The sequence below is a fragment of the Mus pahari genome, chromosome 18, assembly GCF_900095145.1.
Source record: "Mus pahari chromosome 18, PAHARI_EIJ_v1.1, whole genome shotgun sequence".
Taxonomy (NCBI): Eukaryota; Metazoa; Chordata; class Mammalia; order Rodentia; family Muridae; genus Mus; species Mus pahari.
In genome coordinates, this window is record NC_034607.1 from 21370329 (window position 1) to 21398293 (window position 27965).

Sequence of the window (27965 nt, forward strand, 5' to 3'; positions counted from 1 at the left end):
TGCCTGAGATGTAAGATGCCTGGGCTTTCTCAACCTGGTCTATGATAAGGAGTAGATTGACTAAAGTTAGGAGATTGGATGTTGAGCAACATATACTAATTCTGTTTGATTTTAAGACTGGGCGGCGGTTTCTAAAGTACACTCTGGAAATATCTGTAGAAACTGAGACCCTATCAAGGATTCTACAAGGTCAAGTCCATTTCTTTAATATGAGATAATGTTAATTTCTCAGATTCATTCTTTCGGGAGTTCAGGGTGGGCTCTTCCATCACTTATCATATCATGCTGCCAGTATTTTGATGCCAAACTGTTTATAGTAAGCTTTATTCTGGCGTTTTACAATTTCCCAGTTTTAATTTATAATATAAAAACCACCAAAAGTTAATAACCTACATAAAGAAGATCTGTTTAGGACTCTGGGCCTCTAATATCTGAAAGTATGACAATCACTGGTACTTAACATATGCAGGAGAGAGGTGTTACTATGTATCAGTCTACCCACAAGCTAAGTTATATATTATTATCTGATACTCCAAAGAGTTGGAACATGAGAATGGCATATGTGGTGCTTCTCTTTAAAAATAATTTGGCTTACAAAAGCTTTAAAGTTTCATGAGGTCGCATTTATCAATTCTTAATTTTAGAGCCTGAGCCATTGGAGCTCTGTTTAGGAAATTCCCCCTGAGCCAGTGAGTTCAAAGCTCTTTCCCATTTCCTCTTCTATGAGATTCAATGTATCTGGTTTTATGTTGAGGTCCTTGATCCACTTGGACTTGAGCTTTGTGCAAAGCAACAAATATAGGTCTATTTTAATTTTTTTTTACATACAGATTGCCAGTTAGACCAGCACCATTTATTGAAAATTCCTTCTTTTTCTATTGTATATTTTTGGCTTCTTTGACAAAGGTCAAGTGTCCATAAGTGTATGGTTTTATTTCTCGGTTTTCAATTCTACTGATCTGTCTATCTCTGTACCAATACCATGCAGTTTTTTTTTTTTAATCACTATTGCTCTGTAGTACAGCTTGAAGTCAGGAATGGTGATTCCACCAGAAGTTCTTTTATTGTGAAGAATTGTTTTTGCTATCCTGGATTTTTCATTTTTTCTGTATGAAATTGGACATTGCTTTTTCCATGTCTGGAAGAATTGTGTTAGAATTTTGATCGGGATTGCATTGAATGTGTTGATTGGTTTTGGTAGGATGATCATTTTTACTACATTAATCCTACCAATCCATGAGCACGGGAGTTCTCTCCATTTTCTGAGGTCTTCTTTGGTTTCTTTCTTGAGAGCCTTGAAGTTCTTGCCATACAGCTCTTTCACTTGTTTGGTTAGAATTACTCCAAGATATTTTATATTATTTGTGACTATTGTGAAGGGTGTTGTTTCTCTATTTTCTTTCTCAGCTCATTTATTGTTTGTAGAAAGGAAATCTACTGATTTGTTTGAGTTAATTTTATATCCAACCACTCCACCGAAGTTGTAGTTCTCTCATTGAATTTTTGACCTGAATGGGAGGGAGTAGGAGGAGGGGGAAAGGGGAACAGATCAGGAATGGGGCAGGGAGAGACCTGTGAGAGGAGAGACTCTAAGAACTCAAAGAACTCAAACTTAGATGAAATGCCCAACAGTGGAAAGAGGAAACTTGTAGAGTACACCTCCAGTAGAAAGACAGGGCAGCAAGTAGAAGAATGGGGTTGCCACCCTTCAGCCAAAAGCTCTGATCTCAAATTGTTCTTGTCTAAAAGAACTGCAGGGACAAATATAGAGAAGGTACTGATGGAAAGGAGGTTCAGTGACCAGTCCAACTTGTGATCTATCTCAAGAGGAGGCTCCAAAGCCTGCCACTGTTACTCATGTTATGCTGTGCTTACAGACAGGAGCCTAGCGTGGCTGTCCTCTGAGAGACCCAACAAGCAGCTGGCTGAGGCAGACACAGATTCTTACACCCAACCATTGGACTGAAGTCAGAAACCCATGTGGTTGAATTAGGGAAAGACTGGAAGAAACTGAGAAGGAGGGCGATCCCATAGGCAGCCAGCTTGGCTTCCTGAGATCTCTCAGACCCTGAACCATCAATCAGGCAGCATGCATGAGCTGGTCTGAGGCCTAGAACACATATACAGCAGAGGACTGCCTGGTCTGGCCTCTGTGGGAGAAGACACGTCTAACCCTGAAGAGACTTGAGGCCCTGGGAAGTGGGGAGGTCTGGCAGGGAGGCATCCTTGTGGAGATAGGGGGAGGAGGAATGGGATGAGTTACTGTGGAAATGCAGACCACAAGGAGGGCAAAGACTGGACTGTAAAAATGTAAAGTTAAAAAAAAGAAAAGAATAATTTCAAACTAGACAATAATAAGGGTTGAAGAAACAGGATTAGACAAGAAAAGCATTATAGGGATGGTATAAGATTCTAGATGAGGGATACTGTAATATGACACTACTCATGAGGCGTACTGAGCAATGGCTATTCACCCTGGATCAGGAACCAATAATGGATGAAAAAACAATACCACCAATGTCCATCTTGGTGAAACAGTAAGCTTATTTCTTTTACTTACAGAAACATGGACAACCAAAGGCAGGCACATCACTCAAAGCCTATACCAGCATGCATGGCAATGCATGAAAACTGCAAACTAAAGTTTTCTGGATAAGTTGCAGGCATTTTGACAGGTTCAGAGAGTGTCCTCAGCCATTCTTACTGCTCCTAGAACCCTGAAGAAAGAGGAGTTTTGTACATTTGGTATATATTTCAGGAAGTTCCCGAGTCCTTTGAGTTGTTGCATCTTGTGTCTCAATGAGTTTCCCATCACAATGAAATGTATCATCATCGAGCTACTAGCTACAAAACACATATGTACTAGTGAAGAAAGAAAGAGACCAGCGGGTTAACCAAACTTGTCTGAAGATGATTATTACTAAACATATCCCAGGAACATGGGTGTTTCTGGAATGTAAATGTTTAAAATAAGTGTTTTGATATAACAGCCTTGCTTCTTTTGATAGGTTTTTTTTTTTAATGTATAACTGACCATGGAGAGCCTAAGTATTTGGCCAATCATTACTTTAGCTCCTTCTGTGAGGTTAGAGTCTGGATGTGCCTATTCTTTAAACTGGTAAACTGAGTAAAGAGTTTAGCTTCTTTCATGTGTGTGGGCCTTATCCAGTCAGCTGGACCCCTGAAATAATCAGCTATTGTGAAAAGCTAAAAATCTCCTGCTTAACCCTTGCAAGATTTTTTTCAGTAATCATGATCACACACAGGGCACTGTACCTGCTAGGCAAGTGCTAAACTAATAAGGTACATCCTAGCACCCTGAGCCACACAGCCTTTTACTCTTCTTACTCTGAAGTCTGTTTGCCTTTAGACTAAAACTGGAAGATAAGCTATAATTTTTGGATTCTCTGTCTTCTCGGACACTGTGTTCCCATGTGCATATGTGTGCGTACACAGGAGCATGTAGCATTGTTTCTACTTCTCTAGACAGCAGTTCAAAAGAAACCATCTCAAGGAGAAATTTTCTGATTGGTTCATTTGTTTAAAATCAACTCTTTAATGTGGCTAGACCTATGAGACCCATGACTCTATTTATATCAGTAAATAGAATACCAGTAGTACATGGCAGTAGAAAAACATAGCTACTATCTATGTTAATCAAACAACAGTCTGGATTGTCATATATATGTTATTTTGAACTATTTCTTTCAAGTAATAAGTATACATTTGGTTGCTTGCTCCTAAACTGAGTTCTAGGATATACACTCTCTCTCTTCAAAATGCACATAAATTTACCTGAAAGCTATGTTTTTCCAAGACACACACACACACACACACACACACACACACACACACACACACACACANAGAGAGAGAGAGAGAGAGAGAGAGAGAGAGAGGGAGAGAGAGAGAGAGAGAGAGAGAAGAGAGAGAGAGACAGAGACAGAGAGACAGAGAGAATTGGTATTGTGGAAAACTGAACATATAATTTCTTTGTTCAAATGACTCAATGACAATGAACGTCAAGCCTCACAGGGAGTCTACTGTTAAAGTGAGACCATTAACTCAGAAGAAAGGGACACTGTAAACTGAATTTGAGATGATGCAGAAAGACTGATGGAGCTGGAAACATTGACTACTTAAATTCTGATGATATTCTTTGCCAGTAGAAATAATCTATCCAGCCACTGGAGAGATTAATCCTTCATTGCTGGAGGAAAAATGATAGTTCCCACATCACTCAGGGTGGTACTTTCAAGATGGATCCAACTCATATCTTCTGGGTTGTGTGCATGGTCCAAAGTATATGAAGTCACCAACAGTAGGGACTTACCTTGTATTTCTGGGAGGTAACCAAGGATAGAAGTTTAAGGAATCTGTTAGATAACCTTGTCAACTTAAAAGGAAGCTTTTATACCTGACTTTTTGTTGTTGTTGTTATATAGTCTAGGGATCTTGATGTGGGGAGTCTTATTCTTGGGCAAACAGCTATAGTTTGAATAGATAGCAATGTTTATTATATACTGGAAACCGAGTCACCAGTGCAATGGAGTCAGGAGGTGAATGAGTTAGTTATCTATCACAGGTTCTTGATGAAAGCGTGAACGTGACCTCTCCTGCCCCTCTGTGCCTTCCATATTCCATCAATAAGAAGGATCTTGTCAGTGTGGAACTTTGACTTTAGTCACCCAGGCTTCAAAGGAGTACATAAGAAGTAGTTTTATTCTTTGTAAACAAATCAGTTGTTTTGTTAAAGTGTCATAGAACAGATGAAGACAATTGTTAAGAAAATTAGCCAGTCTTCATGTCGAATCCCGTTTCCCTGTGTGTGTTTCTATTAATGAGCTTTGCTGTGAGACAAAACAACTGTAGGCTAGTGAAGGTACTCCGTTTATTTTTCCTAAGTGCAGTAAAATACATGGTTGTGTGGCAGGTATCAATAAGAATAATCACATAGTGCAACCAAAATCTTTCTGTAGAAGGTCTGATTACATTTTGATGAAATAGTATCATAGGACATACGGAACCACTCAACGGCTTAGGAATGAAGGCTCAAATAGCTAAAACATACAGTCAAAAAAATCTAGGGATTCCCTCTACCCTACTGCTCTCTCAGATCTCTGTGCGGAAGGTAATCGTGCTCCCTGCCATCTTCTTCCGGTAGTCTTCATCAAAGTCCTCACTTTGTGCCACGGTAAAGTAGTTCTTCCAGTCTCCAGGCATCCCTGAAACAAAGAGAAGTCTTAGGGGGGTGCTGCAGGCACAGAGGAGGAGTGCCTATACACCCCTATGACCTGCACCAAGATGGACAGGTATACAAGCCACTTCTCTCCAACATTACACCTATTAGCAAAGTAAGTCAGGTAGCATGGAATGATGGTGGAAAATATAAGCAGGACCATGAGACTTATTTGACATCTCAGAATGTCAGTCTCACCTACCTTTTCTCATGAAAGGAGATATAGAGTGGTCCATGATACTGGAGGGTAGAGTGGTATAGTTGGCCATTGGGTTCTGCTTCATTACATCAAAGGAGGTGTGATGGATGATTTTATTTAGAACTTCCTCTGATATGTCTTTTTCCAGGAATTTCACTATCTTCTTAATTTCCCTTTTAGGATCCTGTATACAGAACAGTTAAACAAAATAAATAATTTTGGTCTTCCTTTAGAGATGCTGTTTATTCATTATCAACAAACAATATTTGGAAAAAGATGTTTCAGGGGACCAATTGAAATGATCTTAAGTAGTTTTAGTGCAGGGTACTGACTGCTTCAGCTTCTACTCTTGCTGTCTAGGAGATTCACTTGTAGCAGGGGATCAATGCCTCCAGAGACAGGACTTGGAATCTCGAGAGGGTAGCTATTCTATTTCCTGGGTGTCAGGGATTGTGTGGAAATCATATGAAGCTGAGGTTCTGTTGGTTTGGGTGATTAACTTCAGTATAGTGGCTACAATAGCCAGCAAAATGTGATTGTGAGCTATGAGAAGTCTATAAGAGAATGAATCAAAGAGCTATCAAGTCGACCCAGGGATATGAACCCTTGCAGCTTGCCTCATTCTGATGAAAGAAAAGGAGCTACAGCTTCTGGTTAAATCACACTGGACTTCTTAGCTTGGGTGTGGAAGGTGGATTTGTAACATAAGCACACCCATCCACAGGATTGTGAAAGTACATCTGTGCTCTTTGTTAACCCTAAGATATGCCAGAAAAACCAACTTAAAATTTGTGTCAAATTTTAAGCAAGCTTTATTAAATATTAAATACTGAGTAGGAGATGGACTCTGGTCAGGAGTCTATTCCCTGGAGTTTCCCAGACGTAAGGGCCTTGAGCCATGTGTTGCAGGAGTTTATAAAGACAAGCCTGTAGGCCACTGTATTTTTTCCCATGAGGCTTTGTTATTTTCTTTCTTTCTTTCTTTCTTTCTTTCTTTCTTTCTTTCTTTCTTTCTTTCTTTCTTTCTTTCTTTTTTGTTTTGTTTTTTTTTTCGAGACAGGGTTTCTCTGTATAGCTCTGGCTGTCCTGGAACTCTCTCTGTAGACCAGTCTCGCCTCGAACTCAGAAATCTGCCTGCCTCTGCCTCCCGAGTGCTAGGATTAAAGGCGTGTGCCACCACGCCCGGCCCGGTTTTAAGGAAAGATGAGCAGTTCCCACTCCTGGTACTTAAGTGGGATACTCACTTCTTTTTTTTTTTTTTTTCGAGACAGGGTTTCTCTGTGTACCCCTGACTGTCCTGGAACTTACTCTGTAGACCAGGCTGGCCTCGAACTCAGAAATCCGCCTGCCTCTGCCTCCCGAGTGCTGGGATTAAAGGCGTGCACCACCACGCCCGGCTCTGTTATTTTCTAAAAGCTACAACTCCAAGCTTCCCAGGAAGTTGCTTCATTCCTGAGCAGGCGTGTCTTACAGATTAATTTTAGGCATTACACTCTACTCATTCACAATGAAACAGAGAGAGGTGTCAGTTCAATATCACACTACATGTGTTTAATCCTCCCAGTGTTCACATGGACTAGAACTTAGTTAATGTTGGACTTCAGTGGTGGGGAATAGGAATAAAGAAACTCCCCCTTTCTACTCTACAACTATGACTGGATAAAATTCTAGTCACTTTGTGAGATAGACATCTTCCAGCTTTTAGATAATGTAAGATGGGTCACAAGTGCCATAATCTTGTCAGTTGATTTGAGTATAAAACCTGTTCTGTTTTTTGAAGAGAAAATATTCCATGAAAACTATTGAGTACGAAGAGGGGAAAAGTAGTTAGAGCTTCTAGGGAAAAACTTAGTTGCAGAGTTTCTAGTGGGGAGACTGAGTTGTGGAGCACCATGGAAGCAGAGAATGTCCTCAAGGATCTTCTGCAGACAAGCCCATATCCCAGGGTGTCACTGGGATTTTTGTAAATGAGGATGGGGGATGGCGCAGTTGAGATCACACTGCAATCACCTCTTTCATGTCTTCATAGAAGAGGTAGAGAATACGGTGTTTGTCTTTCACATCCCACCATCCCTTTACATGGTCATACCAGGAGCCCCACAGCACTGAGGAGGAAAGAAAGGGGATATCACTGTTACCTTAAAACGTATCAAATGAGAATGGCTGTGTTAAATAAAAAAATAACAATTAATAAATACAAACAAAATACCAAGATCCTGAACAGAGTTATTTCTTGCAGAAGACAGTTTTACATACACACACAGACACACACAGACACAGACACACACAGACACACACACAGACACACACACACACAGACACACAGACACACACACACACACACACACACACACACATACACACACTTGATAATTTTTCAACCATCTCCCCAAGTCTTTGCAGAAGTATTCTGCCTTTTCCTCCTACTCAGCTGTGTATCTTTTTATTCCAAACAAGGCCAATTTGTACTCCTCAAATGTCCTTGAACATGCTGTCTTCCACTGGAGCATGGTGTACTTATCAGAGGCTATATATACTTTTAGATTAAACTGACTTGAGAAAACTGTCCAGTTATCTTCCAGAAAATAACAATCCTCAGTAGCTCATTCACTAGGGGAAGAGTTTTCTGCCCAACTCCTCTCTTGATGCTAGGATTTGGTATGGCTTGGGCTTTCACAGGGTGTATGAATACTCTCACAATTGGAATGTACAACTCCTCTGCTGTGCCCAGAAGATAGTTTCCTTGAAGTCATTTACTGCCCCTGGCTCTTAGACGCTTCCTTTTGTAAAAGTATTGAGTCAGATGACAAGATACATTCTGAATTCCTTGTATTTTATTCCCATTATTCTACTTTCTCTGCTGTGGAAGTTTGTATTATGACTGAGTTCAAAACTTTATTTTTCTTGCATCATCACAATGCACATAGATTAATGTTAAGCAAGAGTAATAATTGTTTAAATATACATTATTTTATGTATGCAATATAGTATGCACTATGTTATATATTAATACATTATATATTCAATAGAATATACATATATGCCATGTTTTGTATGTACACATGTATTAATAACATTCTAATAGTATTATTTTGAAGTAAACTTGGGGAAATGTCTTACTCCCTGGTATGTGGACAACTTTGCTTTCTGTGATGGTGAGTGGTAAGAAGTATGCTGGTTATCTTTTGCTGGTTCTGCAAACCGTGCCCAGCAAGTGGGACTCAGCTTACGGCTGAACTTTGCTCAAAGAGGCACTGAAAGGCTTTTGGAGACAGGGGGATGTTGGACTTGTTTCCTTGGTGTATTTCCTCTTGGCTCACTGTGGTTGACTGCTGGCACTATCAAAGCTCAGTTCACATTAAAAGTCCCTTTGGTAGTCCCAGGGGCTAGGGAACACCAGAAACTCTCACTAGCCCTTCCCTAACTTTGCTCTCAGCTGTCAATAGTCTCTTTGCCAAAGTCTTCAGAAATGACCTATTCTTAGTATAGCATCTTCTGTGATTGACCTTGAGGAATGCAAATGTCTATGGAAAATCTTGTCTGTTGTCATTGCATGGCTTAGGAAATAGGATGCCACCATTTTATTTCACACACCTTTTCCAGCTTTGAACGTTTCAATATATTCTCCCAGGGTACCAGGGTCAGGCAGCATTGAATTCATTTTTGAGAAATAGTAGTAAGATACCAGGCAGTCCTTGGCATTTCTGGCCACATAGATGATCTAAGTTTGTCCAGCAAAGGAAATGGGAAGCAAAGAGGAAATAAGACAAAACATTGTTACTATTCAGTATGGACACTGTGTTCTTTGATAGCATTCTTTATATTACAGGTCAACTTATTCAGAAATTGGGTATTCATGTGTTTTTATGATCAACATGACCACCTTTTCCAACTTGTTCATGGACCATTTTGATTTATCACTGTATTCTTAACATTATTACTAATTATATCCCCTTTTCTATTTTATAGGGGTTGTGGTTTGCATGATAAATGGTGCTGCTACCCTTAGTTAACTTGAGAAATAAGGAAGGTACCCTTAGCGACTTAGTTCAGTTATACTGCTGTAACAAGATCCTGCAGACTGGATGCCTTTTAACAAAAAAATAATTTCTCACAGTTCTGGAGGCTGGAGAAACTGAGATGAAGTTGTAATTGTCTGGGAAATCCAGCTTCCTCAGAGATAGCTATCTTTAATAAATATCTCAACCTCATTCGTGAGGCCCCACTTTCAAGACATGATCACCAAAGATCTCCCTCTTAATCCTATCAATTTGGTAACTAAAATTTCAATGAATGAATTTGGAGGAGAGACTGTTCAGCCCATGCAGCATGGTGTGTTTCACCATTTGAAAATCCTCTCTAGCTTTTGCTTAACAGAGAGTCTCAGTGGGCTATGGGAGAAGCAAAGGCTGTGAGCCCGCCAGTCTCTTCTTTACAGATAGTCACCAATCTCACAGAGGACCTGCCTCCCCCACTTTTCACCTTCTGTGGCAGTGTAAAGTCCCCCTTGGGAAGGGCACTCTTTTGAAGACAACAGTATGATCTGACTAAAGATTGGTGACCCCTTATCTTCTCTTGCTGTGTGTCCCCTTCCATTCCTTGCCACCTGGCTCCCATTCTTGTGTGTTGCTGTGTATGTTTGCAGCAATAGTGGAGGAGGAAGAAACTGTTATGGTTTGACATGAGTAACATTCCCAAGATGGCCAGAAATTTCCAGGGTAGCACAACAAGAAGGAACTGTGGACATTTCAGAGGCAGGGTTTAAAGTAGCCGCCTTAGGACACCGGCAGTATACAATACAAACATATCATGGCCCTCTCCTCCTCTCCTTCCTTCTTCCTCATTTTTACTCTCACCAGAGGTCATTTCTACTTTGAGATTCAACTTTTTACTTCAATTTTTTCTACCATTATATGTTATTTTTACTAGAGGGTCAATCAAGAGCACTACCTCATCTTAAATTTGAACTTACAGAACAATGAGCCAAAATAAACCTCTCCTTCCTTCATCAATACCTTGTGCTAGGCATTTTGCTTAAGGTGTATTACAAAGTTTCTTGTCTGATATAAGAAAACGCATGTTTTCTCAAGTACCTTTGTATGGTGCCTCAATCATTTGTTTTTTTTCTGGTGAACTACCTGAGCATGCGCTTTTCCAATTGCATTTCCACTAATATTGTCAGTCCCTGCGTGACTGTTTCTTGCTACTGGCTTTCTATTCAATATTCATGAAAGCACTTTGGAACCCCCCCAAATTATGAGGCACTACACTTATCAATTATATATATATATAAAATATATAATTATTATATATAATATATAATATATATAATATATATATTACATTACAGCTACTAATGGTTATCAAACAAATGCTTCTAGAGTTAATATTTAACCCCCATTTAATATTTAATATTTAACCCCCATTTTGTAAAATATTTATGTTATGTATCCTGTTAAAGAATTGAGAGACTGGAAATAAGAGAAGTCCTAGGCAGTTGCAAAAGAGCTTACAATATAGATTCCAAAGTCAAATATAAGTTTTAAAGTCTGATAATTTATATTAGCTTCTAGTTCACCTTGTAAACAAATTATCGTAAGTACATATACTGGCGGAAAACAATTAGATATATTGTCTTAGAGTTCTGGAGGCCATGTTTCATTGGGATAAAGTAAAGCTATCAGCAGGGCTTCTTCCTTTTCTTCATTGTAGAGGGCAATGCATTTCCTTGTCACTTCTAGCATTGAAAATCACGTGCCTTTCTTTGCTGCTGACCCTTTCTTAGAATCATTCTTCCTTTTTGCCTTGGTTGCTACATCTTCTATTTCTGCTCGCCTCTTTTATAAAGACCTCTATGGTGAAATCTAAGGCCTAGAGAATTTAGGTTGTTCACTACATCCTTAACCACACCTGCAAGGCACATTTGGGCAATAGCTGCATTCCCCGGTTATATTGACTAGGATACAGACAGCCCCGAGTAGCCACTGTTAAGCCTACTATACAATCATAAAATGAGAAGTTTAGACAAAGGTCTCAGAAATCACTTAGTATTCACATCAAGTGAATAAAGAGAGCGGCTACCATCCAAGAAGTTTTCAGTATTCATAACACAGATTTTACAGAAAGTTGTTAATGTTATGATGAAATTGGTGTTTGTATCTCTTCTGACATTGGATCTACAAGGTTGTCAATAATATGGTTAGAGCAGGACTGAAGGCCCGTTACGGAACAGCTTTTGCCTTCTTACATAAAGAGTGGAATCTACCCCTGAGTGGGAAACATGTGCTTCCTCCCTGAAGAGTCTGTTAATCCAATTTGATTGGCCAATCACTTGGTCAAAGGACCATCTCTCTGGAAGTAGATTCATTGAGGCCCTGCTGAAGAGACAGTAGGAATAACTAACTCTTTACTGAGATATTATACTTTTCATTCCTAGAATTCCTGCCACATATCATAGTAATTTTTAAATCCATGAGATTATGCTGGGCCTGTCTGCCTTGATGAATCAGGCCGTAACTCTTTCTTCTTTTCCTTTTCTGTCTCTGTTTTGGATTCTGGTCAGAGCCCAAGCACGCTTTCTCTGATATTTTATTTTGAGTTTCAGACTGTGGACTAGTGGCTGAGGTGTAAATTTAACATATCGAAGTGGACCTGGCCTCCAGGTTCTTCTAACATTCCTCAGTCCGTACCAGTTACAGAGCATGGCTGGCATACTCCACCCATTATGTTGAATTTTACAACCCACTAAGGGCTAGGCTTCTCTCTTTCTTGCTTTCTCTTGTTTTCACTCTTCCTTATTCCCTCTGACTCCATGTGTGCATGGCAACTTCCCTGGCCTCTTAAATTGGGACTGGTGAACCCAACTGACAGTTGCCCCTCATGAATCTGCCATTATACTTTAATTTGACTTGAATTTGCTCATGTCATTGGTGGAGATAACCTACCATCTGGTGCTGAGACTCAGAGGAGTTAGCCTCCAGCACTATAGGCCAAGGTCAAGGCAGACAAGGAGCCTACTCCTTTCCCCTATCTTCTCTTGGCCTGTATGATCAACTTTGGACTTTATATGTAATCAGTTCCCAGAGGCTGCTTTTAAGTACTTGGTACTTATTCTGGGCACAGTACCCAAGTACCAGTCTCTCTGCCAAGCTGAGGCCTTGCCAGGGATAGCCTGTCCAGTCCAGAGCAAAGACAGTTTTTGTTCCAAGTGAGTCTTCAGATTTAAAAGATGTTGACCTGAGGCTACCCCACCCCTACTGTCCAACCCCAGGCTTATGTTTAGGACAATGTTTTCTGGTACCTACTGGCACAGGCTGAGAAAATGGATATCACTGATACCTGCTGTGAAATTTATCCAAACCAGGCTTGTTGCAGACCTGGCACGGACAGCTTCAGTCTGAATTTGGGAGTCCATGCATTTTTGAAACAACACGTTTGTACCCCTTCTCTCTCCTTCACTCCAAAACAGCTTTAGGTGTTGAGCACCTTTGCACACGAGGCTACAGGTACTGCCTAACTGTGTCACTGCATCCACTTCTTTCCTGTTCCAACGACAGTTATGGTGATGGAATATCCTTGTCCTTCTAAATCACCTGCCACAGCTATTTGACTACACCCTAGTTGGCAGTGAGCAATGTATGGCTGGTTGTCACCTTGACTGTGGGATAAAGAAGGTGGAGCCATGACTTCACCACCATCTTGACTAGTGGTGGCCACATAGCTGGGAGCCCTGTCTGTTATGGGTTGGAAAATTTTTTTTAAAGGATTACAACATTTAAAAAGGCTAAAAATCACAGGCTTAAAGTATTATAGCCCCATTTTGCTAATGTTACATTTGTAACTTCTTTGTCTTTTATGCTTTAGTTGTTTGGATAAACTAATCCATACAAAAAACTACGATGGCATGTAATGGTGCAATTAAGTTGCCAGTATCTATAAACTGTATCTATGATTAAAACTTTTATTTTGTTACGAGAAGAGATTCAATTCAAAATCATGAAGACTCATAGGAAACAAGAATGGCCTTATTTAGCCTCCTGTATATGTCTTCAAGGTTAAGCCTAGGATGGATAAGTAGAAAGAAGCAGTTTGTCTATTTAGATAGGCAGATGGTCCTCAGCCACTTCAGAGACATACAGAACATGTCGTTTAACAGGTTTGCTAAGCAGCTTTTACTAATAGACATGCCAGCTCCTAACAGTACCACTAATCACCTCCCATGAGAAGATGGATACAGAAGAACTTCCACTTGAAGCTTGTTTCATATGTGTCAAAGCTGGTCACTGGACTGTAGACTGTCCTTTGCCTTGACTGCTGACAGAACACTGCCTAAACGATGAACAGGCAGGACACTGGAAAACTGACTGCTTTACTTTGACTAGACAAAGATAAGATAGCCTTCCCACGTTCCAGCTCCACAGAAAAGTCTTCCAGGGGCCTGGCAGCTGAAGAAAGATGCCCCAGCGACCACAGAGGAATCTGGGGGCTAGGTAGCTGGAAATTTTTAATAAACTCCGAAGCTGCTTCATCAGCACTTCCTACTTACTCAGGTGGAAATTTATTCTTCTCAGGTCTTTGATGTGTTTGAAGACTAGGCTAGTGAAAGAAATATCCTCTTATGAGTCCTTTATCTAAAGAAAGTCAACTTACGGTGAGTGCTCCCCACCTGTAATCAACTGGTTACCTGTGTCTCACGGTGAACAATTGGATAGGAAAAAGTGTAAGTTTATGTTAGGTCTAAGGATATAAAAGCTTAAGCTGAGGACCTAAGAAAATAAGAGTCTAAGAAGGTGTTTTAAGGTTGTTAAATGCAAGTTATGAGGGCTAGAAGAGATTAAACTTTAAACTGTGATAAGAAAGTGCTTCTCATTGTGCTAGAATTATATACACCTAGTCTTCTGGAGAGAGGACAGGGTCTTAATACTTTTCACCCAAATCATTTTATTGTAGGTTTTACTGTGTCTCAAAAGCATGAGTCTATTGCTTTTTCTACAATATAGATTTTAGTACAGATTACAGTTATAATACAAAGATATCTAAAATGTATCTCTTTTTGTAAACTTAAAAAGATTCTTAAAGGATTCCAAGTAAGTATTGGTAATCAACAGCCTCTTTCCCCACCTGCTTAGTCCTGAGGGTGAGATCTGGCCCCTGGTTTTGAGACTCCCTTGACCCCAACTCCCAAGATCAGTCTTAAAGTTTGAAATGTACACCCAAGAAAAAAATGTTCTCCCTAAACTTCTTAGTTTTATCTTATTCCCCTAATATGTGTGTATGTGTGTGTGTGTGTGTGTGTGTATGTGCACCTGCGTGAGTACGTACATACATACATACATACATACATACATACATACATACATATCTGAAGTGGCTACTCTTAGGTGTGTATAGCCTACAAACTGCTTCAACTGGGCCTGCACATCTCTAACTCCAGAAGGTCATGCAGAGCTTGTACATTAGCCCCACTCTTCCTAGGAGTGGCCAAAATTACAGCTTTTGGACCTCCATTAAGGATGCCCCAATGTCAGCAGAAAGTTGTCACAGACAATTGTGTTGCCTCTTACTCATTTATTATCAACAAAAGCCTGGAATGTTGGGGTTCAGCCCTGGGAACAGGGGCTAAGGTGCATATGTAACATAGCAAAGTAGACCTGGCCTCCAGCTTTTCAAATCTCTCAGTCCTTACCTGTTACAGGGCATGGCTGGCATACCCTACCCTCTATGCTGAACTTTCCAGCGCAGGGGCTGTGCTTCCTCTCACCCAGTGGCTCTTCATTCACTGTATAACCCAACATTTTGTTCTCTCCTCCCTCTCCCTCTCCCTCTCCCTCTCCCTCTCCCTCTCCCTCTCCTCGCTCTCCCTCTCCCTCTCCCTCTCCCTCTCCCCCCTCCCCTTCCCTCTCTTTCTCTCTCTCCCTTCTGTCTTCCTGTCTGTGTATCAACTTCCTTGGCCTTGTTCCGTGGGACTGTTTAAACCCAACTGAGAGGCAACCCCAGTTAGCCTACCTTTATATTTATTTTGTCATGAATTGGCTCATTTCATTGGTGGAGATAACCTGTCACTTTAGGCTTTTGTATCCTTTCTCTAGTGCTGCCCCGACACTGCCTAGTGGCTGCTTGTCCACTACATAGCTACTAACCTCCATGTTTAACTCACACATCATGACTCTCCCTCCTCCTTCTCGTCTCCATTCTCTTCTTCCAGGCAGATGACAATATTGACTGCTTGCCTCCCCTGAGGTTTTTCTTTTCAATTCCAAAATAGTTGCCCTTGAGTTGCATTTGAATACATTCTTGTACTTCTTCATTAATGAGACTAAGAGTCCTATTTCCGTATTATCATATGATAACCATGCATGGAATCCCCCCAAGTTCTGGCGAGATTATTGGTTCTCAAACGTCAAAAGTACCTTTAATAAGAGAAGGTATTTGTGGGAATTTGTGAGACTACAGAGCTGCCTTCGATTCAGTCCATGATCACCGCATTAACTTCATTCATCCAGTTACTATATAGCAAATGCCAGGCCACTTGAGGTTTTAGTAACTTTGGTCCCCAGAGACTCATGTGGTTGAACTTGGCCCATTAGCAGTGGCACTAGTAAGAAGTGTGTTCTTATTGGAGTAGGTGTGGCCTTCTTGGAAGAAGTCTGTCACTATGGGAGCAGGCTTTGAGGTCTCCTATGTTTAAGTTATGCCCAGTATGGAAGGTAGTCTCCCACTTCTGCTGCCTGTAAACCAGTCCCAGTTAAATTTTTGTCTTTATAAGTATTACCTTGGTCATGGTGTCTCTTCACAGCAATGGAAACCCTAACTAAGACAACCCCTACGGAGAGAATGTGAATCTCCAACTCCATAACAGATTCCTCAGTTGCTGGCATTCCAGGAAAATGGCAGACATAATTCTCATTTTCTTGAGAAAATTTATATGCTCACGTTGTTAGGGCCAACCCGTCAGAGGCTACCACTGCACAACATTCTTCTTCTGAACAACAAATACGCCTTGACTAAGTGTGTCATTTCTCTCCAATGTTCTTGGACTTGCACATTCCTATCCCAGAATTCTTTCTATCTCTGAGCTACCTAGGAATCAAATAGGCCGACTGAATGAAACATTCTGGCCTATAACAAGGGACTCTCCGTCATAGGCTTGAGTTCTTGTCAGATCCCATGCTGTCTGTTTGCTGTGGTAGTGACAGTAATTCTTCAAATAAACTTTTTTATTTATTTCAAGACTTGTTGATGACATTGCCACCAAACCCGTCTTCCTTCATCTGTTTGTTGGTATGTTCAGAGGTTTGAGTTTAGTATAAATCTATGTCTACACTTGTGTAGGATTACAATTAAGAAGTGTTAAAGCAGATTAAATAGAGGAAAGAGAAGCACTATACTGGGATCTAGCTTCAGGAGATAAAGTTGCTATAAGGGCAGATCATGGTTGTTTGGTCCATGGCTGTAGGAAGGATATCGTCAGACGGCCTTAGCTGCTACTGTCTTAATAAACTATCATGTACTGAACAAGGGCATATTTCAGAAGGGATGCTTGTGGCTAAGGAGTTGGCACAGCAGAAATCCAGAGGCAGAAATTCTTGGATAGTTGGCTTTAGGAGAACTCTTTGTTGAATATTGCATGGGCCTGCACTGCGGCCTGTGTTTTCAGAAATCTTACTAACACGTTTTACTTTACCCAGACAGGTTTCCCCAGATAGACTGCTCTCTCATGTAAGTCCTCGGTCCCCACACCAAAGAGGTTCCAAATTAAACTCCACCTTTAAACAGGAAACCCATCTTTTGTATAATGACTTTTCTCATTGAACACGGGTTAGTGGGCAGATGATCAAAATTTTGTAAGAAAACTTCCAGTGGCACCCAACAATCATATTCTGAAGGAAAGGTGGGTGCAAAAAGGAAAATGTGGGCTCTGGGGTAATGCCACCATGTACCCTATAGTTTCCATTGGTTGTTTCTGTTTTAATGAACATAATTAGGCTGGTCTTACCTTTGAGTTTTCTTTCCAGAAGGAAGGCGGCAGCATTTGAACCGGCAGATGGGTCTTCAGGGTTCTAGGGGAAGGCATTTTGTTAGCCAGATCCAGACCTGGGAGGCAAGACAACATGGTTTAGCCAGATCTTTGTCCCCAGCTATGTGGATCCAATGCTGTGTTAAATACTAGAAACTGTATTGGCCAGATGATTAAGTCTACAGTCTTATACATGTAAGATCTATGTCTTCCTCTGTCTTGAGGGTGGATTTCTGGCTCATTCTAGTGTATACTCCACAATGACGGATGAAACTACACCTTGAAAAGGACTTAGTTATACATACCTCCTCCCCTTTGCCTAAACTTAGATTCCATGTCAGGATCCTAAAGATGGACTCAGGAAGGGGTAGTCACTGGAACTTTTTATTTACTTTGTAGTGGATTCTGACCTATAGTTATGCCATCCTATGAAAGTATTCTTAAGGATACTTTAAGTGCTAAAACTATACTGGGTAAATTGTCTCTGGACCAGCCATAAATTCCTATACAATATGTTCCTGACCTCAAGGCTAAGAGAAATACCTGAGTTCTAAATTGCTCTCTCTCCGTTCTGTAAACAATGCTTTCTTGTTGCGTATGTCCACAGCTGCCATTCTGTATGTTTCAATTGAAGGTTTTGCTATTCAAATATTGAACAAGTCTAGAGGTTGTGGCTGCTTCTCTCTCTGGGACAAGCTTGCTGGTCATAAATAAAGGCTCCATTTAATTTGACTTATTCAGGCCTTTCAGGTGTTTTTTCTTCAAACCATATAACATTTTGAGGTCCCACAAAAATGCCTGAGGAAAAGACCCCTGACCCCTAAGTTGGGTTCCTTCTATGTAAGGGTAAGAGCTGTTGGTAATAGGAAGGCCATTGAAAAATTGTTCCTCAACCTCAGGAATTGACTACTCCCCCCCCCCCCCCCCACTTATCCTCTAAAAGTTTTGAAGGAGTCCATGTGTGCCCCTATATTTGGGACCCCTGGAGATAAGATAAACCAAGGTTTTGGGTTTCTGGTATGTCTTAGATGTCAATCATGATAGGACTTATGGTAAAATCTGGAAATAATTTAAGAATTCCTGAGCCCTGGTTCTAGCCAGGAGGGCACTGCAAATCCTCAGGATCTGGTTTGTCTTGGTGGCCACCAATATGTGTCCTCTGTTTGTTGGATCATTTTCATTGTCTCTGTCCCTTGTCTGTCTTTGGTTCTTTCTGTGTCCCCATTAATCTTTTCCATTTGTAGGCAGATGTGGGGAAAGTGAGTCTCATGGGTAGTCTGAATCTTCTCTTTGGAATACAGATTATAAAACTTTATGTTCATTTTCAGAGCATGATAATCAGAATGTGAAGTCCACTTCTCTGGAGGGGTTGGGAGGCAGAGATCCAGAGGGAAGGAAGGAAATCCATAGCCTCTGAAGACCCCCTGATTCTGGAAACTGTTTTTCTGTCTACCAGACTTCAATTGGACCCCAATACTGAATAAGGTAAGAAAGCCCCCCCCCCATATATGATGAATTGTCTTTACAATACTGTACAGAGCCTACAAATTTGTCTAAAGTTAGTGAAGTTTTGCATAAACCAGCTAAAACTCCTACCATGTTTCTGGAGAGGCTATAGGAAATCTTTCAGACCTATATACCCGTGTATCCAGAAGCCCCAGAGAATAGAAGGGTGATTAACATAGCCTTTGTTAACCCATCATACTCATTGATCCTAAACCCCAGGGAAGAAACCTGTGATTATCATAGCCTTCACTACCTAGTCACACCAATAGATTGGGAAACCCCAGGAAACACCCCAGAGCCTAAGACAGGCAGATCTCTGAGGTCAAGGCTGGCCTGGTCTACAGAGCAAGTTCTAGGACAGCCAAGCTTAAGCAGTAAAGGAAGCTTTCCAAACAGGAAAGCTGGTGAAACTTTATTCGACAAAAGGGAGCCATGTTCCAGTTTCAGTAAACATCAGAGGTTGGCAACTTCAGCCATGTGCTTCTGGCTTTAGAGTCAAGGACACAAGAAAGGAGTTCTGGAATCTCTTTTTGCAACTAAGGAAAGTGGCAGAGCCCTATGTCAGGAGTGTCTTTGCATAGAGGTCTAGAAAGACCATTTTTGAAACTTTGAACGTGAAGCCTGGATTGCCTTGGAGATTCCAAGATGTTGGAGATCATAGTGACATGGGATACCTGCTAAGAAAAGTGGCTAATAGGTAGTGGAACCAGCCCAAGAGGAAAAAAAAGTATTTTGCAGTCAACCAAAAAAACTAAAAGGAGTTGGAGATCTGAAGAGCACTTGACATCAGATGTTGGTCTTGCTTTTGTTCTAACTATGCCCCCTTTCCTCTGTTTTGGAATGGTAATGCATATTATCTGCCATTATCATTATATGATGATGCCAGACATGATCAAGTTGGAAAAAAACAAAGGTCTGCTTCAGCAGACGGCTTAAGAACTTACACAGATAGTGGCCTTCTTTCTTTCATCCTGTGCTGAGGAAGCATATCATGGTGGAGCATGTGGTAGCACAAAGCCTTTCTTCTCAGGCCATATACAATAGGGTCCGAGGTTACGGTTCTATTATCTGCTAAAGGGCAGGATTCGTGGCTTAAATCTATCACACCAAAGGCTAACCACATGGGTCTCTAGTGCTTCTCCCAAGTACCTTCCTGGGGGAGCAGGCATTTGACTTTCAGACTTTGGTGACACATATGGTCCAAACGGTAGCCCAGGACTATATTGACCTCTTATACATGCACGGCACTTCAGATGATGGAACGTCTTGTGTGCCTTATGCTACCTAACAATGCATTTCAGGACAGGAACTGTGTTGTGTTAGACCTGGGCTATTTTCACAGTCCTTCCTGGTTCCATTTGAAAGTGACATTTTTTAGAAGGAAGACTGTAGAAATTATCTTCCTCTGAGGTAAAAACTGGTACTGCACAATGATTATAGTCCCCTGTACCCAGTTGGGGAAACTCACCTGAGGTGAGGGGTGGAGGCAAAGTCCACTCAATGAAAGGGTGTCGGTCATAGGTGTTGGCCCGCTGGCACTTTTGAATATCCCCATCATTTTGGATCATGTCCACAATTTCCTGTGTCCAGGTGGTACCTGGAAGCATTAGTTATTTTCAGTTCTACCCACTCATGGCACAATTCAATTCTTCTTAATCAATCACTCACATAGTTCAGATTTGCTGGGTTCTGGATAGAATCAGCTCACCTATTACATTCCTTGTCTTCCTCTAAGCACTAATGGCCCTCTGTGCTCATTGTCACATTGTGCTTGTAGTATATGCTGTTTTTAATTCTCTGTCCTCTTTCTGCCTGGCATTCGATAAAGTACTTTGTCTCTCATAAATGGAGTTTGAGTGAATAAATATGGAGTCAGGCAAATGTGGATTGAATCAAAGGTGAATTAGCCAATGTATTTGCTTTCATAAGCTGATGGTCCTTTTGGGGGGAGACATGACAGAGACTCCTTCTTGCCTATCAGACATTTACTCTTCTCTTTCAAATTAAGAGATACAAGTTTTTCTTGTTCCAAGATGCAGTCACTACTTTTGACTGTCTCTTTTTCTCACAGATAAACCAAACACACTAGGAATAAACATAACAAATGTAGCTATTGCTACAGGAAGGCTGGGAAGGGAAAAATGTATTTGAGCAGTGCACAGGAAGGATTCTTACTTATGGTTTAAAGGCTTGAGTAGAACTATATGACTGTTTTGACATGAAGAATGGAAGTACAAATTGAATGTCACCTGCCCTAGAAAATAATATTATCTGGACAGGACCAGGGCAGGTTTGTTCCACCTGGAAGTACATGTAGTCATGTAGTGTTTATGGGAGGTTAAGAGGTGCTGAGAGAAATACAAAAATAAGGCCAAAGATGGGAGAGAGAGAGAGAGAGAGAGAGAGAGAGAGAGAGAGAGAGAGAGGTTGAAAGAGAGATTGAGAGAGTGGGAGAGAGATTGAGAGAGTGAGAGAGAGATTGAGAGAGAGAAGAAGGAGGAGGAGGAGGAGGGGAGGAGGAGAAGGAGGAGGAGGAGAAGAAGGGGGGGGGAGAAAGAAGAGACCATTGGCCAGAGGTTAGAGGTCCTTGCAGGTAGATGCATATTTTTCAAGCTAGACGTATCAAAAATTTTTGCTCTAAGAAAAAGTGAATGATTGAGTTCAGATGTGGGAAAGCCACATGTCCAGTGAAAGCCAGACAGAAATAGAGAACCTGAATCTTTGTTTAGAAACTCCTAAGCAACAGGCATGGAAAGGCCAACCAATATAGAGCACAGATGTGGTCCTTTTTCTAAATTCATCTGTATCTTTATGCCAAAAGTCTCTGTTACTAAATCAAGTGCCCAAACTACTAACTCTATCATACTATGTGGGATGATAAAAAAAAATGGTACTGGGGAGGGAGGGGAAAACCCCATGAGTCATTCAACTCCCCTGATCAGGCCCATGTCATTCTTTGTCTTTACTGACCCTTTTACACAGTCCCCTCTTTGTTCCCTGGGATTCTAATAACTGGTAACTCTTCTCCATTTTTCTCACAGTGGGTGTACATGTGTTCTGGGCTGCAAGTGCTCAAGTCCATGCTAATCTAGGATACTAGAAAGCTTAGGTGCTAGAGAGGTGAATACAGAAGAGTGGGGGGCTGGCAGGATCCAAGAATTTCCATTTTATTTCCCACAGTTTGTGCTGTGTAATTTCTGTGTGAACACTTCATAATTTCACTTAGTCTTTGGCGGTTTGTTATGCTTGGACCATCTCTGTCTTTCAAGAGCTTTATTGAAGGAGGATCCAGTGGCATAGGGTACTGAACTTTATGAGTTGAAACGGTTGTTTTTTTTTTTCTATTTTGTCCCCCCACCCCCCGCCAGGGACTTGCCTAGATAAAGCACCACCCATCCTCTTTTAATGCAGATGCCCATGTTGGAAGCACTTGTTCTGTGTAAGAGGCCTTTCCTGTTACTTTTCCTTACACCTACCTGCTTTTGCATAGGTTGCAATGAGGAGATCATCAGGCTTTGCTTGGAAGTTCCAAATTTTGTCCCAGTTTTCACTCATCATCTTGGACATGGGAATCCCATTCACTTCCCTGGTTTCTGGCTGCATGTTCTGTTTATCAAGGTGGAGGTCTTTCATTTCTTCCAAGGGCATCTTAGAATGGGGACTTGACTTGTTCTGTAGGAAAGGAAATGAATGCTATTTCTAATATTTAGAGTTAACTTTGAAAGGGAGGGAACATGAATATGGGAAGACGGCGGTGATTAGGGGGCAGAAATGACTGCACGATAGCATGACTGTGAATGCCAATAGTTTTACAAGCTCCATAGGATGTGTGTGTGTGTGTGAAGCTCAGGCCTGGTAGGGTAAACTTGTCATCCCAGAACTGAGGAAGGAAGACAAAGGTTGCCCTCCGCTACATAGTGAGTTTGAAAGCAGCCACTAATTCAGACAGAAAATGACAGGGGCAGTCGGAGACAGAGAGACATGAACACAGGCAGAGGCAGAGTCGAAGACACAATGTGGAAGAGCTGAGGCCGAGAATGCATCCCATCTCACCTTCCCAGGACTTGGAGGAGAGCAGCCCCACCGAAAGTCTGACCTTAAAACTTGGGTCTCTATATCTGGAAGCTAGAAAGCTTAGGTTGCTTTAAACCACCAAATTCGTAGTAATCTCTTAAGCAGCAATATGAAGCTGACATAGCAGCTACCCAGAAGTGAAATGTAGATGAGGAGTTCGTTCAGAAACTAGGTGAGCCAGACTTTGCAGTGGGGATTATTATTATTATTATTATTATTATTATTATTATTATTATTAATTATTTTGGTTTTTCAAGTCAGGGATTCTCTGTATAGCCCTGGCTGCCCTAGAACTCACTCTGTAGACCAGGTTGGCCTCGAACTCAGAAATCTGCCTGCCTCTGCCTCCCAAGTGCTAGGATTAAAGGCATGTGCCACCACTGCCCCTCTGCAGTGGGGATTGTTATAACACAGAAGCAATGGTTACCTGTGAAATCACTGGGTAATCACCAAGTACACATCAGTTTGTTTGAAACCACCGAAGTCCTGACAAGACTTTTTTCTTTGTAAATCACTTGGCGACACATTTTCCTTACCTGTGTACCCAATGTGGTGAAATCAGACTTGAAGTAACAGCTCTTCTCATCCTGCACACTTACTTATTCCTAAGGGGACCAGTGGACCTTATATTTGGAAAACGAACAACCAACCCCACACTCCCAGGAGGAAAGTATGCAGTAAGGTTTATTTGATCCTTTGGTCTAGGGTCAGAGACTTGTAATGACTGGATAAGAAAAATAAAATGACAACACGGCAGAAGTACTCTAGAAACTCTTCAGCCTAGAATAAAGTCCCCGTGGTAAAGTCTCTTGTTGAGGAATCAGAGGAACGGGACATAAAACAGACCTGCCCGACATGGTTAGACCCTGCATGAAGAAGTGGAAACTCTTCAAAGTTCTTTTCTGGGTTCTTGTAAATATTTTGTGTACTTCCCTTTAATATGGGATTGCTCATGCCTGGAGTTCCCTGGCAGAGATTCTGGGGCCAGAACAGCAAAAAGATGCTAAGCTATTCCCCTCTTAGGGAAAGCACTTGGTGGGGGGAAAAGCCACAGTATAGGAGTATTAAGAGAAAGACCACCCCAGTCCCATATAAGTGAAATGGTAGTAGGGAAGAACAGATGATGTCCATCAACTCTCAGTTGACCTTAGCAACGCAGTTACGGCAGGCTCTCACGGATGTTTGTGGAAACTTCACTCATATGCTTCCATTCATCTTTTACTACTGTGCACATGAATGTCTTACTCTTTTCTTCTCTCTCTCTCTCTCTCTCTCTCTCTCTCTCTCTCTCTCTCTCTCTTTCTCCTTCTTCCTTTCTTCCTCTCTCTCTTCCTTTCTTCCTTTTTATATATGGTTGGTTTGATTTGGAGGGTTTTTTGCTTTTTCTGGGGGAGGGGGGTAGCGGTGGTCCAGGGTCTTACTCTGTAGCATCGGCTTCACTGGGTCTTGACTCGTCTGGCCTGAAAATGACAGAGATCCACCTACCTCCTGAGACTAAAGGCATGTGGTACCATGTGCTAGTCCCCAAATAAGTAAATAAATAAAATAAAAATAATTCAAAAAACACACAAAAATAGATCTAAGAGCAGCCTGAAATCTGACACTCAAAAGATAAGTTGCTTTATTTGTTTTATGACACTCAAACGATAGCAATTTGTCTTATTGGTTTTAATAGGTACAGTATTATAGACAGCTAAACCCCGTTGCCAATTTTTCTCCCTCCTTCCCTTTTTCACCACATGAGAAATTATAATCACATAATAAATTACAGTCACAGTTCAGATTTGGTTATGCTATTATCTTCACAATGTTTTTGTAATCTGTATTTCATTTGTGTTCATACTAAAATGATAAATAATATGTTCTATATATTTTTTACTGTAGTTGATGTTGTAGTTTAGAGATTGAGCATTTACAAGGGACTGGGTTCCATTTCAGTCATCTGGGAGAAAAATATAAGGAGGAGACTGAAAGGCTAGTAAAGAAAGCATGAGAAAATCTCATGTTTTCTCTTTTCTTCATTCAGCATACTATTTTTTTTTTACAAGTTGTCAACAGGATTGAAATCTGAACAACATTTTCTGTGGTCTTTTTTGCCAAAATCATTTATTCTGAATCTTAATGGGAGGAAAAAATATTGAATAATCAGAATGTGACCCATGCTGCTCATAGGAGAACTGCTCAGAGGTAAACACTGCAAAACAAAAGAGGCTGGGAGATTGCTCTAGATCGGTGGTCCTCAACCTTCCTAATTCTATGACCCTTTCACACAGTTCTTCATGTGGCAGTGATCCCCAACCACAGCCTAACTGCAGTTTTGTTATTGTTACAAAACGTAATGTAAATGTCAGATATGCAAGATATCTGACATGTAACTCCCAAAGGGTTTGTTGAGAGTGACTTATGTAGATGAAAAGAGAAGCCAATACTCTGCTTTGACTTTGATGGAAACCAAATAACCGATTCCATGGAAACCAAGGGCCATTCCCCTAGGGAATCAGATAGGCAGGTCTTCACTTGTCCCTCTGCTCTTCAATATCAAATTCTCCAGTCCCATCCATGTCTCTGTAGAACACTGGCTGTAGCCTTACTCATTCTACTTCCTGTATCCATTTCCAGTGGATCACACAGATCTTCCTCCCCTAACTTCCTTTTGCACACTCACTGATTTGTACTATATACCCCAACTTTAGCAGGCACTTCAAAGAATCTCACAGGCCACTCTGACAAGAAATATAAGTAGGCTAAACACAGATCTATGCCTATCTCTCTCCATTCCATCAACTCTAAATCCCCCAGTCTCAACCCAAGCTCTGTAGTAGACCTTGTGCTGTGGCCTCTCCTCACTCTGTTTCCATTCTCAGGGGATTAAAAAAATACCCAGTGAATACTTAGCTTTACTCCCTCTTTTATCATCTCCAGAGCCACCCCCCAGTTCATTTCATTCTTAAATCAGTTCCCAATAATGAGAAACACAATTTTTTTTTGGAACATCCAATGACCACATCTATCAGGACCACCAAAGAATTGTCTACCAGGTAACACATTGCCACCACATCCTCCTAAGTACCATAGAGGAAACAAAAATGAGGAGTGAAACACTAGGCCCCCAGAAGAGAAGAACAGATATCATAATGCCTAAAATTAACCTGTAAGTCCCACTTGCCTAAGGACAAGGCAACTTCCTGGAATGCTGGAAGTTGTAGTTCTTGGAAAATAAAATAGCCTCATAGGATAGTATAGTTGCCTGTGGGTTTGTTTTTATAAATAGGGACACTCAGCTGGGAAACTCCAAGGAGTTATCCTGACCAAAGTCTACATCTTAGTCATTATTTAATACTTAATGAAGCTGTTTTAAATTTGGTGTAAAATGGTTGAATTGGGTTTTCTCTCTGAAATCACAGAATAAACAATATCACCACCTAGAATTACAATCTTTCCAATCCCACATGCCTATATTCCATGTGAAAACACAATCAATTACAGGCAGAGCAATATGTCTCCAAAAGAACCCAATAAATCCACAAAAGCAGGCCCTGAGTATTCTAAGATAGGTGAAACTAGGAAAAGCAACTTAAGGTAGCCTTTATGAAAATGATAGAGATCCTTAAAGAGGAAATGAATAAATTCCTTAAAGAAATCTATGAAAACACTGGAATAAAATGAGTAAAGCCATTTAGAACCCGAGAGGAAATAGAATCAATAAAGAAAACTCAAACTGAGGAAATTCTGAAAATGAAAAATTTAGGAACCCCATCAGAAAACATAGAGGCAAGTTTCACCAGTCAAAGACAAGAGATGGAGGAGAGAATTTCAGACATTGAAGACATAATAGAAGAAATGGAGCACTTCTGGTCTGTGCCAGCACTGGGTCACCTGGGGTGCAGAGTCGGCAGACACCCCCACGATGCCTGGAGGACTGCCCACGTGATCTTAGGATCACTGGTGAGTGGAACCCAACTTCTGCTCCAATCCAATCTCGCATGGGAACTGAGACAGCACTAGGAGAGCAGAGAACCGACCTGACCAGGGGCACAAGTCCCTTCCAGTCTGCGCCAGCACTGGGTGACCTAGGAACCTAGGACTCAGAGTTGGCAGACACCCCCACGGTCCCTAGAGGACTGCCCACACGATTTTAGGATCACTGCGGAGGCAGCTGAGCACTCCGGAGGAATCTCCACACTGCAGGTCCTCCGGATCACCAGAGGAGAGTCGGCCTATAGGGAGGGCTCTGACCCCAGGACTCAGAAGGAGGATCAGAACTCCAGACTCCTGGACACCTGCCTTGCAAGAGGAGAGCTTGCCTGCAGAGAGTGTTCTGACCATGGGGACACAGGGGAGAATTGGATTCCCAGGAGTGCTGACAGGGGCTAACAGAATCACAGGAGGATCAAACTCCTTCAGAGACAGCTTGAACATTAACACCAGAGATTTCCAGATGGCGAAAGACAAACGTAAGAATCTTACTAACAGAAACCAAGAACACTGGGCACCATCAGAACCCAGTACGCCCACCACAGCGAGTCCTGGATACCCCAACACACCTGAAAAGCAAGATGTGGATTTAAAATCATATCTCATGGTGGTGGTAGAAGATTTGAAGAAGGACATTAATAACTCACTCAAAGAAATACAGAACAATGCTAAACAAGTAGAAGCCCTTAAAAGCTCTTTAAAGAGGAAGCACAAAAATCCCTCAAGGAATTACAGGAGAACACTGCTAAACAGCTAGAAGAAACACAAAAGTCCCTTAAAGAATTACAGGAAAACACAACCAAACAGGGAATGGAATTGAACAAAACCATTAAGGATCTGAAAATGGAAGTAGAAACAATTAAGAAAACCCAAAGGGAGACAACTCTGGAGATAGAAACCCTAGGAAAGAAATCAGGAACCATAGATGTGAGCATCAGCAACAGAATACAAGAGAT

The 27965-nt window shown here is 41.2% G+C and overlaps 1 protein-coding gene across 1 annotated transcript in view; it reads right to left on the bottom strand.

Annotated features, from left to right (window-relative positions):
- Nucleotides 1–4874: 4874 nt before the first annotated feature.
- The window catches only part of LOC110335818 (sulfotransferase 1C1), a 29421-nt gene continuing 6330 nt past the window's right edge, over nt 4875–27965 (bottom strand). The window contains exons 2-8 of the mRNA XM_021218191.1: nt 22437–22632; nt 20429–20557; nt 17434–17531; nt 9033–9159; nt 7449–7543; nt 5442–5622; nt 4875–5225 (exon numbers count right to left, since the gene is read on the bottom strand). Of these exons, the coding sequence (XP_021073850.1) occupies nt 5113–5225; nt 5442–5622; nt 7449–7543; nt 9033–9159; nt 17434–17531; nt 20429–20557; nt 22437–22608 (915 nt within the window). The 5' untranslated portion in view covers nt 22609–22632 and the 3' untranslated portion in view covers nt 4875–5112. The remainder of the gene's footprint in view (nt 5226–5441; nt 5623–7448; nt 7544–9032; nt 9160–17433; nt 17532–20428; nt 20558–22436; nt 22633–27965) is intronic.